The sequence below is a fragment of the Homarus americanus genome, unplaced genomic scaffold (assembly GCF_018991925.1).
Source record: "Homarus americanus isolate GMGI-L3 unplaced genomic scaffold, GMGI_Hamer_2.0 scaffold23518, whole genome shotgun sequence".
Lineage (NCBI taxonomy): Eukaryota > Metazoa > Arthropoda > Malacostraca > Decapoda > Nephropidae > Homarus > Homarus americanus.
The window spans coordinates 28,062-40,198 of record NW_024745451.1 but is presented as its reverse complement, the minus strand read 5'-3'; the positions used below and the strand labels follow the sequence as shown (position 1 = coordinate 40,198).

At 44.4% G+C, this 12,137-nt stretch overlaps 2 protein-coding genes across 2 annotated transcripts; both read left to right on the top strand.

Moving 5' to 3' along the window:
- Positions 1–1,752: 1,752 nt before the first annotated feature.
- LOC121878677 lies at positions 1,753–2,967 on the top strand. The gene is made up of 2 exons (XM_042385002.1): positions 1,753–1,850; positions 2,367–2,967. Exon 2 carries the CDS (start codon positions 2,551–2,553, stop codon positions 2,965–2,967), a length of 417 nt encoding a protein of 138 aa, XP_042240936.1. The 5' UTR covers positions 1,753–1,850; positions 2,367–2,550.
- A 1,664-nt stretch (positions 2,968–4,631) lies between these two features.
- On the top strand, positions 4,632–6,234 carry LOC121878674 (multiple coagulation factor deficiency protein 2 homolog). Its single transcript, XM_042385000.1, has 2 exons — positions 4,632–4,829; positions 5,491–6,234. Exons 1-2 carry the CDS (start codon positions 4,670–4,672, stop codon positions 5,628–5,630), a joined length of 300 nt encoding a protein of 99 aa, XP_042240934.1. The 5' UTR covers positions 4,632–4,669; the 3' UTR covers positions 5,631–6,234.
- Positions 6,235–12,137: the final 5,903 nt, after the last annotated feature.

Sequence of the window (12,137 nt, the reverse complement as noted above, 5' to 3'; positions counted from 1 at the left end):
CCTCTCTTTAGTCAGTCAGTCAATCACCTCCCTCTCTATCCCCACCTCCCCCCCCCTCAGTCAGTCAATCACTTCCCACTCCTTCCCTCCCTTCAGTTAGGCAGTCAGCCAGTCAGTCAGTCAGTCAGTCAATCACCTCCCTCTCCCTCCTCACCTCCCTTCAGCCAGTCAGTCAGTCAGTCAGCCGTAGTAATTCACAGTTCTCAAACAGTCACATTGTGGCGTAACAGACGGACTCGCAGGATTAAACCATAACGACTCAATTCATCCACTCAGTCACGGCTAATACAAGCAGCAGTGTTGCCAATTAACCAACTACACACACACACATGTACCCTATACACTCTTGTTTGTGTTGTGAACCGAAAACAAATTGATTTTCTGATTTGGTTTACCGTTTTATTTAAGAGTTGATCAAGTGACGTTTGAGAGAATTGATGGATGGTTGAGAAGAATTTTTTTTGGGGGGTTTATAGTTGGTAACGCTAAGGGGATTAGGGTAGGGAGGAGTGAGATAGGGGGTGATGGGAAGGAGAAATAGGAGAAAGGGGGTAGGGGGATGGGTGGGAGAGAGAGGAAGGAGGAAGGATGGGGGAGGGAGGAAGAAGGGAGAAATAGGAGAAAGGGGTAGGGGGATGGGTGGGAGAGAGAGGAGGGGATGGGGGAGAGAGGAGGAGGAGGAAGGGGAAGGAAGAGGGGGTTATTGGATCGTCGTGGCGTCTAATTGTTATTATGTGATAATAGAGATCCTCCGGCCTACTGCTGAAAGGGGGTGGGGGAGGGGTGGGAGGGGGTGGGGAGGGGGTGGGGAGGGGGGGGGGGAAGATAAGTGGGTTGATGGGAGGAGGAGGGGAGGAAGAGAGGATGATGGCGAGAGAGAGGGAGGGGGTGTTTGTTGGAGGAGGGAAGAAATTTTGGGAGGTGAGGAAGAAGTGAGAAGAGGGGGTGTTGGTAGAGAGGAGGGAGGAAAGGGAGGGGTTGGAGAGAGAACTGGTGGGGTGGGGAAGGTTAGAAGATGGGAGGGGGGAGGGGTGTTGTCGAGGGAGAGGAGGAGGTGTTGTCGAGGAGGAGGGAGGGAGGAGGGTGTTGTCTAGGATGAGGGAGAGGGAGGGAGGAGGAGTCTAGGAGGAGGGAGAGAGGAGGAGGGGTTGTTGTCTAGGAGGAGGGAGAGGGAGGGAGGTGTTGTCTAGGAGGAGGAGAGAGGGAGGGGGAGGGTGTTGTCAGGGAGGAGGGAGAGGGAGGGGGGGTGTTGTCTAGGAGGAGGGAGAGGGAGGGAGGGAGGAGGGAGAGGGAGGGAGGGTGTTGTCTAGGAGGAGAGGGGGAGGGAGGAGGAGATTGGCGGGGAGCAACACGATAAATAAATTAACAGTTAATGGCCTTCTGGAAAGCCATTTACCGCGCGTTATTTAATAGAGTAGTAATAAATAGTTACTCAGGTCTTCCCTTACCAGCCCTGCCCCTCCCGCCTCCCCGCCTCCACCCTCCCGAGCCCTTCACTTAAGAGGCAATAATAAGTTCAAGTTCGTGTGGTAAATTACTTATAATAATACAATAATAATAATAATAATAATAATAACACACACCCACACCCCACTCCTCCTCCACCCCCACACCCCCTCCCCTCCACCCTCCCCCCCACCCCCCACTCACTCCTCCACCCCCCACTCACTCCTCCACCTTCACTCTCACTTCCCCCCTCACCTATCTATCACCTCACGCCACGTATGGTACACTTGGTCTGGGTGGAAGGAACACCTGTACTTGATGACACTTAACAGCTGTGGCCTCAGTTGGTGTTGTGCTGGAGGTGGTGACACTACACACACTCGCGCCATCTACGGGAAGTGAGTGTAAGTGTATAATGTGTAGGGAAGTTATTCAAAGTGTATTAAGTGAGAGAAAACTTGTATAATTGTGTAAAATATTACTATAAAGTGTGAATTAGGAGTGTGGAGAAATAATAATAACAAAGGTTAATACGAAAGTTGAAGTAATATCGTATTTTTTTGTATGTGATATTATGACCAATCAGAAGTTGCCACGTATGATTGCCCTTAATTTATCCTGGCTCACCTATTGGCTGTTTGATGATAATAACTTACCAATGAGCTGTGAGCAAAGTATTTTTTTTTGGTTAAACGAGGTAATAAATACAGAGATTACACACACACACACACACACACACACACACACACACACACACACACACACACTGTAATATACCGCCCTGTATCCCTCTATAAAAAATATCCAGTACGTATTTGTTCATATGACGTCATTAGGGCCAACCAATTATGAAACACTTAAGATATCAACAGCAGGTGACGTAATAACTCTTCGACCAATCGCGTTCACTGTCTCCTCAGGCTGGAGCAATGATGACGAGGGTCGTGGTCTTCCTGATGGTACTGTTGGCCAATCACGTCCTCCCACACGAGCGGGAGAACTTCTTCCAAGAATTTCAAGAACACGACCACGGACACCACGACCAAGGATACGTACAGGAGAGCCAAGTACAGGAGGGCCAAGTACAGGAGGGCCAAGTACAAGATGGCCACGTACAGGAGAACCAAGTACAAGATGGCTACGTACAGGAGAACCAAGTACATGATAGTCACGAACAAGATGGCCAAGCACAAGATGGCCAACCACAAGAGGGCCACGTACAAGATGGCTACGTACAGGAGAACCAAGTACATGATAGTCATGAACAAGATGGCCAAGCACGAGATAGCCACGTACAAAATGATCAACCACAAGGACATGAACAAGATGGCCACGTACAACATGACCAACTACAAGAAGGCCACGTACAAGATGGCCAACCACAAGAGGGGCACGTACAAGAGGGCCACGTGCAAGAAGGCCAACCACAAGAGGGGCACGTACAAGAGGGCCACGTGCAAGATGGCTAACCACAAGAGGGCACGTACAAGAGGGCCACACGTGCAAGAGGGGCACGTATGAGGGGCACGTACAAGAGGGCTGATGCACAAGATGGCCAACCACAAGAGGGGTATCGTACAAGAGGCTACGTGCAAGATGGCCAGCCACAAGAGGGGCACGTACAAGAGGGCTACGTGCAAGGCCATCCACAAGAGGGTTACGTGCAAGAAGGTTAACCTTTCAAGAGGGGCACGCCAAGAGGGCCACGTGCAAGAAGGCTAACCACAAGAGGGCACGTACAAGAGGGCCACGTGCAAGATGGCCAACCTCAAGAGGGCACGTACAAGAGGGCCACGCAAGAAGGCTAACCACAAGAGGGGCACGTGCTGAGGCCACGCAAGAAGGTCAACTCTCAAGAGGGGCACGTACAAGAGGGCCACGTGCAAGAAGGCCAACCTCAAGAGGGCCACGTACAAGAGGGGCCACGCAACAGAAGGCCAACCACAAGAGGGCTAAAGAGCCACAAGATGGCCATATACAGTCCTCACGATGAACTAGTATGGTATGTGTGTGTGGGGGTTGGTTGTATGAATCCAGCTCTTCTTCATTGCCTTTCTTTCTCTTTCTGTCTCTCTTTTCATTTATATCTCCTCTCACCCATCCTACCTTCTCCTCTCTCTCTCTCTCTATTTATATCACTCTTGCTTTCTATCTCTCTTTATCTCTTTCTCTTCATTTATAGCTCACTTTCTCTTCATTCTTTCTCACTTTCTGTACCAGCATTCATATATCTCTAACACCATCTCTCTCCATTCTTTTCTCTCACCACAATCTCTCTCTATCACTATCTCTCTCTCTACTACTACTCTCTCTCTCTACCACTATCTCTCTCTCTACCACTCTCTCTCTCTACCACTATCTCTCTCTCTACCACTATCTCTCTCTCTACCACTATCTCTCTCTCTACCACTATCTCTCTCTCTACCACTATCTCCCTCCCTCCCACTATCTCTTCCCACTCTCTATCTCTTAACGTAATGTAACGAGTCAAGCGATTACCTGAGTAATTACAGTAAATTCAACTAAATGGTCCGGACGCACCTGTATCTTCACCTGTTCATTAACTTTTCATTTAAGATTGGATTACACCTATTTTGGCTTCTATCAGGTATTGCGGACCTTCGTTTTGACTTCACTTTTGTCCAATTTTTATTTTCTTTGACTTCACGTTTGTCCAATTTTGATCTTCTTTGACTTATATCAGTTTAGAATTCATTTAGAATTCACTTATGTTATATTTTCGTCCGTTTATTACTTCTCTCGGTATGTGAATTCATTTTGACTTCAGCTAGATCTTATTTTCCCTCTATTTGACTTTATCAGTGTATGTTCTTTCATTTTGACTTCAATTGTCCTATTTCTATCAATGTTGACTTCTATGTGGTTAAAATTCTTTCCTTTTGACTTCCACAATGTCAGTGACTCGAGTGAACATGGCAGATAGATGGATAGCTAGATAGATAGATAGATAGATAGATAGATAGATAGATAAATAAATATAGACAAACACAGACAGACAGATAAATAGACAGTTAGATATATCTGCCTGTCTATTAGAACTATCTATCAAGAAAAAATGTAAAAGAAAACGCTTTCTGTCACCAAATATTAGGGGAGACTCTTGTAATTCTGTAACCCGTAAGAGACCATTATTTTTTTTAATGCTGGTACTTTACCCTTCAGCAACCCCAATACCAACCAGGAGCTGCACCTCACGGAACACATGGAGAATTATGTCAAGCAGCACATGGCGACACATTTCTCTTACCTGAATTTCGAAGCCATGCCCAACTCAGAGAAGCAACACCACCTGTTTCTGGCCCACGATTACGACCATGATAACCAATTAGACGGCATCGAACTTATTAAAGCCTTTATAATAGGTGAGAGGTGTATTGAATGGATCTCAATCTCTCTTTTTTCCTCGTTTTAATTTTTTTCTATTATGTGTGTGTGTGTGTGTGTGTATGGCTAACCTCCCAACTGTTATTATTATTGTTGACGAGATACCCGCCGTCGAGTTTTCATAGAAAATTACTGTAAAAACGCCTAAATTTCACTGTATTGTGATGGACACTTTCGTAGTTTGAACAAATGTGTTAAAAAGTGGTTATTTCAAAATTAAACCTAACCTTACTTGATAAGAAAAACAAGTAGCAGAAGTATTGAAGACCGCATATTAAACTGAAAGAACTTACTATATGGTGTAAATTTACGTTTTTTGTGGACGTGAGATCGTCCGGCCATACAGAGGGGCTCATAAACGTTTACCACCGGGACGCGGCATCACCACCAAGAAAGACTAAGTAGTGCGCACCTAGGCGTCTAATTATCTACCAAACGAAGTACATTTGCCCAGGAAATGTATATCATATCAGAACTCACCGATGGAAATATAATAAGAAAACAAACAACTCATCGGCGGGTATCTCAATATAACCCTATTGTTTCTCCTGTAGTAACGTTTTTGTTGTAGTTGTTGTAGTAGAAGTAGCAGCAGTATTGTTGTTATGTACTTATTTCATTCCATTTGTTTACTTTCAGGTCAGGGGTCACGTGTACACAGCGACGAGGAACTCTCAGATAAGATTGACTTCCTCCTTAACCACTTTGATGCTGACAGAGACGGCAAGTTGTCTTTCCCAGAGTTCAGGAGGTCAGCTATGGTCATCTCACAACATTGACCTGATCTGACCTTCCTGGGGTTCAGAAGGTCAGCTATGGTCATCTCACAACATTGACCTTCCCGGAGTTCAGGTTAGCAATGGTCATCTCACAATATTGATCTGGCCTGACCTTCCCGGAGTTCAGGTCAGTTATGGTCATAGTCATCTCACAATATTGACCTGACCATCCCGGAGTTCAGAAGGTCAGGGGATCAAACAAGGTCACCTATCACCTTTGACCTGGCTTGCCTGACCTACTCAATTCACCTATTGTCAATTTCACCTTAAGATTAACCACCTAACACTAACCTAACTTATTGCTAATCTAACCTAACCTGAGTTAACCTAACCTAACCAAATGCTAACTAACCCAACCTTAATCCCCCCCAAGTAACGTTAGGGTGGTTAATCGTCAGGTGAGATCAGGTGTGGGAGAATTTTCAGACATTCCGCCATTTGTGTGTACAGGTATTCAGTTGTGATAATTTTCTATATACAGCACTTTGTAAGATATAGATAGATACATATAGATAGATAGACATATTTCAGTTTAGATAGGGTAGATAGATCGACTCGTATACAGAGAGAGGTAGTGTTAATTACCAATAAAGGTCTACTTAAACTCTACCTGTTTCAACTCACCTTGATGGGGCTACGTCAGGTGATCTACATACTTCCTCGGCCACTCCAGGATCCAGGTTGAAGCTAAGGGTCCTTCTCTTCCACAGGCGGAGAGGGACTACAGAAGGGAGGCTATTGAGAGATGTATGGTGGAGTAATTATAGCCTCAACAATTACAAGAACTTTTGGATACAATTTATTTGGTTATTTGAATATTCTTCCTTTCAGAATACTAATGTTGATATAGACAGAATATTAGATGATTTTCAGTTCTGTCCATTTAATACTAACCTTGAGTATACAACGTGTCATTGTGCAAGTCGACAGTGAGTATTTTCGATTTATTTCTGCTATTCATCGTGTTTGCTGCCGTAAAGTTATTGGGGAACATTAGAATGGCGTCTCCAGGTCTTTCTCTCTATGTCTATACACCCAGAAGTTCACCAGTGGAATAGTTGATACGTAAATGGGTATTACATAACTCGTTGCTACTGAGTGTCCGCTCCATCAGCTGATCTGTGGCGTCACGTACAAAACTCAAAACTCTTCTGTATATCTCTAGATTCCAGAATAAATTGTCATGCACACATATACAGTATAAAGTATTTTGATAAAATTCTTTCCAATTAATTATATCATAGCATATTACTAGTATTCTCATGATATTATGGTCTCAGCTTAATGTAGCTTCAGTGTCTCCCGCTAAAACTATGCTACCCCCAAAATTTAATGCATTCTTTGGTACCTCTACTTCAACCTTTGTGAAGGACAACCTCTTATGTAATATACTTTTCCGTAAAGGAGGGGAACTTATAAAACAAAAATACCATTAGAGAATATTAAGGCAAAAGATAGGCTATACGAGAAACTAACACACAGAAAAATAGTAAATATTATAACGTTGTAGCAAGATTCTGAATTCACTAATCATTATTTCGAGTTTATGAATAATGTGGGGATACTGAATACGTTGGTTGTAATCTTGTTTCATTTGTGACAATATATAAACTCTGTGTCATATTAGCGCTTTGCTTCCATGGACACTTTTTTGTACAGTAAAATTTATGTACTTGGATATTTATTTACGTTTCGTGTATTTCATGTTACTCTAGTAGGAAAATAATTTAAATAGATCGTTCACCAGCAATCACATTATATGACTCGTAAGTAGATGCCAGATATTATCAAAGGTCCAGGAACAAGTCACACAAGGTAGGTAGAATCTTCAGGTGATCTGTTGTAACGTCTGGCGCATGTTCGCTCGTGTACCGTCAATTGTGTTCATTCGTTTGTTTTCGACGCAAGGAGCAGCCTTATCTACCTACCTTGATGTCACATGAGTAGTGTGTACTGTATATGCATACTGTTAGGGTGTGGTGTAGGGTAGTGGATGCGGTACAGGGTGTGGTAGGTATGGTATATGATGGTAGGAATGTGTGGAGGGTGTGGTAGGTATGGTATATGATGGTAGGAATGTGTGGAGGGTGTGGTAGGTTGGTACATGATGGTGGGAATGCCACATCACCATCACACCAGGGTCACTCTGGCTGCTCCTTGCGTCGAAAAAATAACAAAAACGAATGAACACAATTGACGATACACGAGCGAACATGCGCCAGGCGTTACAACAGATCACCTGAAGATTCTCCCCCCAACTTATTTCACCTAAAGATTAACCACCCTAACACTAATTGGGGGATGAGTTTAGGTTAACGTTAGATTAGGTTCGCGTCAGCATTAGGTTAGGTTAGATTAAATCAGATAGGTTAAGATAGGTCAAGTTAGCATTTGTTTTGGATAGGTTAGGTTAGGTTAGGTTAGGGTGGTTGATCTTCAGGTGATCCATTACAACTCGTGGTAACTGAGGCAACATCATCTGGCTTAATCAACATCTTACTAAGGCAATGTATGTTATTTTACCACGAACTGAAGGTAAGAGAATATATCTAGTTTTAGTGATAGACAGACAGATAGATAGATAGATAGACAGACACATAGATAGATAGATAGATAGATAGATAGATAGATAGATATATAGATAGTTATACATTCAGTAATATCGTCATACAAATTTACATTGATTCAGCATGTATAGACAATGCAGGTATATAATATACATAGTGCAAATATACAAACAATATACATAGACAGTGAAGGTATATAAAAACTGGTAAGCCGTAAATCGAGTGTTGTGTTGTGTTGTGGTTGAAGTCAGGGTTCTCACATATCCAGTTCGGAGGAAAATTTGCCGTAGGAATTTATCATGTGGATGTTAAGCGTTGGCATCCAGAAGGTAAGATCCTCCACGTATCTTAGACTCATGGTAAAAACTCACTGACCTTCAAATCCGGCTGAGTCTGTCTGTCTGTCTGGTTATGCTGCTTCTAACGCCCATACACCTCCTGGTTTTCTTTACATTAAGGCTCCCGTAGACTCCCTCGACCCTAATAACAAAGATTTATTTAGTGATAAAAAACAAAAATATATCTATGTATTTGTTTACCTTGTGTCAGCTGATTTAGCCACGTACGATGACTCATTTTTTTTAGTGTTATGAGGACTTTAATCTCTGGTAGTGTAGTGGGTGTTGGTAGTGAGGGGTGAGGGGGTAGTGTAGTGGGTGTTGGTAGTGAGGGGTGAGGGGGTAGTGTAGTGGGTGTTGGTAGTGAGGGGTGAGGGGTAGTGTAGTGTGGTGTTGGTAGTGAGGGGTAGTGGGTGTTGGTAGTGAGGGGTGAGGGGTAGTGTAGTGTAGGGTGAGGGGTGTAGTGGGTAGTGAGGGGTAGTGTAGTGGGTGTTGGTAGTGAGGGGGTGTAGTGGGTGTTGGTAGTGGGTGGTGGGGGTAGTGTAGTGTGGGTGTTGGTGTGAGGGAGGTGTGATGGGTGTTGCAGGAGGTGAGGGGGTAGTGAGGGGTGAGGGGTGTAGTGGGTGTGGTAGTGAGGTGAGGGTAGTGTAGTGGGTGTGGTGAGGGGTGAGGGGTGTTGGGTAGGGGTGAGGGTAGTGTAGTGGGTGTTGGTAGTGAGGGGTGAGGGTAGGGTAGTGGTAGAGGGGTAGGAGGGGTGGGGGTAGTGTAGGGTGTTGTAGTGGGTGAGGGTGAGGGGTGGTGTAGTGTGTTGTAGGAGGGGTGAGGGGGTAGTGAGGAGTGAGGGTAGTGTAGTGGGTGTTGGTAGTGAGGGGTGAGGGGTAGTGTAGTGGGTGTTGGTAGTGAGGGGTGGTGCTGGTGAGGTTGGTAGTGAGGGGTGAGGGGTAGTGTAGTGGGGTGGGGGGTGTGTTGGGTAGTGAGGGGTGATGGGTGTTGGTAGTGAGGGAGTGTGAGGGTGAGTGAGGGTGGGAGTGAGTGAGGTGAGGTGTGATGGGTGAGGGGTGAGTGATGGGTGAGGTGTTGGTGGGAGTGAGGGTGAGGGGTGTGAGTGTGATGGGTGTTGGTGGTGTAGTGGGTGTGTGAGGTGTGTGTTGGTAGTGAGGGGAGGGGTGAGGTGTGATGGGTGTTGGTAGTGAGGAGGGGTGAGGTGTGATGGGGTGGTAGTGAGGGTGGGGGTGAGGTGTGATAGGTGTTGGTAGTGAGGGGAGGGGTGAGGTGTGATGGGTGTTGGTAGTGGTGAGGTGAAGGGGTAGTGTAGTGGGTGTTGGTAGTGAGGGGTGGGATGTGTGGGTGTTGGTAGTGAGGGGTGGGGTGAGGTGTGATGGGTGTTGGTAGTGAGGGTAGGGGTGAGGTGAGTGTTGGCAGGTGTCAGGGCAAATAAATGTCCTGATACAGTGTTGCACTATTAGGAGATGTTGTGTGTTGTTGAGTGGTGATTATTGTGATTTATGGATGGAAATTGTTGATGTTGTTGTCCTCTGTGTGTGTGTGTGAGAGAGAGAGAGAGAGAGAGAGAGAGAGAGAGAGAGAGAGAGAGAGAGAGAGAGAGAGAGAGAGGACATATGTGTATTTATGTTTATTTCTTTTTTTACATACAAGCATAACGACCATTGCGTATCCGGCAGGAGTGAGGGAAGGAGGAAGAGGGGAGGGAGGAGACGGAGGAAGGTAGGGAGGGCGAGGGGGAGGGACCGAGGTAGGGAGGGAGGGAGAGAGGGAGGGAGGGAGGAAGGTAGGGAGGAAGAGGGAGGGAGGGAGACGGAGGTAGGGAGGGAGGGAGGCATGAGGTATCCTGTAGGGCGGCGGGAGCTGGGAAGAATGCAGCAGACTTCGTAATAATGAAACAGGACGCACAAGTTATATAGTAATGACGTCAGATAGTAGCAACACCGGCCAACACCTGTACTTATGACACCTGTACCTAACACCTGTCAACAACTATACTTATAACACCTGCACCTAACACCTGTCAACAATTATACTTATAACACCTGTCAACACCTGTACCTAACACACCTGTCAACACCTGTACTTATAACACCTGTAACTGTCAACACCAGCACCTAACACCTGTCAACACCTGTACCCATAACACCTGTCAACACCTGTACTTAATACCTGTCAACACCTGTACCTAACACCTGTCAACACCTGCATTACTCTGTTCTTGATGCAGATGAAATACAGTATTCCACCCTGGCAGGCTCCTCCGTGTACCCTGGCGTTCACGGTTACGCCAGACGCAGACTTGTGGTAAGGAAATACGTGAGTGTTTGACCAGTTCTCAGAGGTAATGGCGTCGTGACTCTGTGGTGCAGGAAATACACTTTATGACGACGTAGATGTTAGGTCTTGGAGTAATTTATAGATCACCTGAAGATTAACCCATCCAGCTTATTTCCTCTATTGATTGGAGCTACTTAACCTAATCTAATCCAATGCTAATCTAACCTAACCTTCCCCAATGCTAACCTAACCTAACCTAACCTAACCTAACCTAAACCAATGCTAGCCTAACCTAACCTATTCTAACCTAACCTAACCCAATGCTAGCCTAACCTAACCTATTCTAACCTAACCTAACTTAAACCAATGCTAGTCTAACTTAACCTAACCTAACCTAACCTAACTCCCAGGTAGCGGTTGAACACTTAATCATCAGGTGAACCTAACACACAGTCCCAGCTATTTTAATACACTGTCTGTTGTTATTTGTCAAACATTATTATTATCACAACCGATAATACAACTCTACAACCTATTTTTGTCGTGTTTTGTTGTTGTTGTTGCTGTTGTTATTGTTGTTGTTGTTGTTGCTGTTGTTATTGTTGTTGTTGTTGTTGCTGTTGTTATTGTTGTTGTTGTTGTTATTGTGTTTGTTGCTGTTTTTTGTTGTTTTTATTATTATTTTTTGCTGTTGTTATTCTTGTTGTTTTTGTTGTTGTTGTTGTACTATAGCTCCCTATATCCCAGCTGTTACTTGAAGCATCCAGGTCTAATATGGGAATTAATCTGTTTTCTGCCAACCACTTGAGATGTACTGTATGTATGTATGTATGTATGTATGTATGTATGTATGTATGTATTTATGTGCGTATGTATGTAGGTATGTTTCTGTGTGCATATGTGTGTTTGTATGTATGTGTGTATGCATGTATGTATATATATATGTATGTGTGTGCGTATGTGTCAGCCAACCAAACATTTCCTACACACACATACGCACACAGTGTAACCCCATAAGCAAGTCACAAAATCACAGCATAACTCCTGTCACCCAGAGGTCATTCTAGAGGTCAAGGTCACGGGTCAAGGTCAATACACCACTAAGCAATCCCATGACCTTTAATTACCTAATCATTATCATCAACATTTCTAATTAACAGGTGATTCTTATGTTAACCGGATCTTTAAGGTTTTGCAATAACATCCGGCTGTCTCTCTCTCTCTCTCTCTCTCTCTCTCTCTCTCTCTCTCTAATTTTTCTCTGTTCGTTTATCTATCTATCTATCTATCTATCTATATATATATATATATATATATAT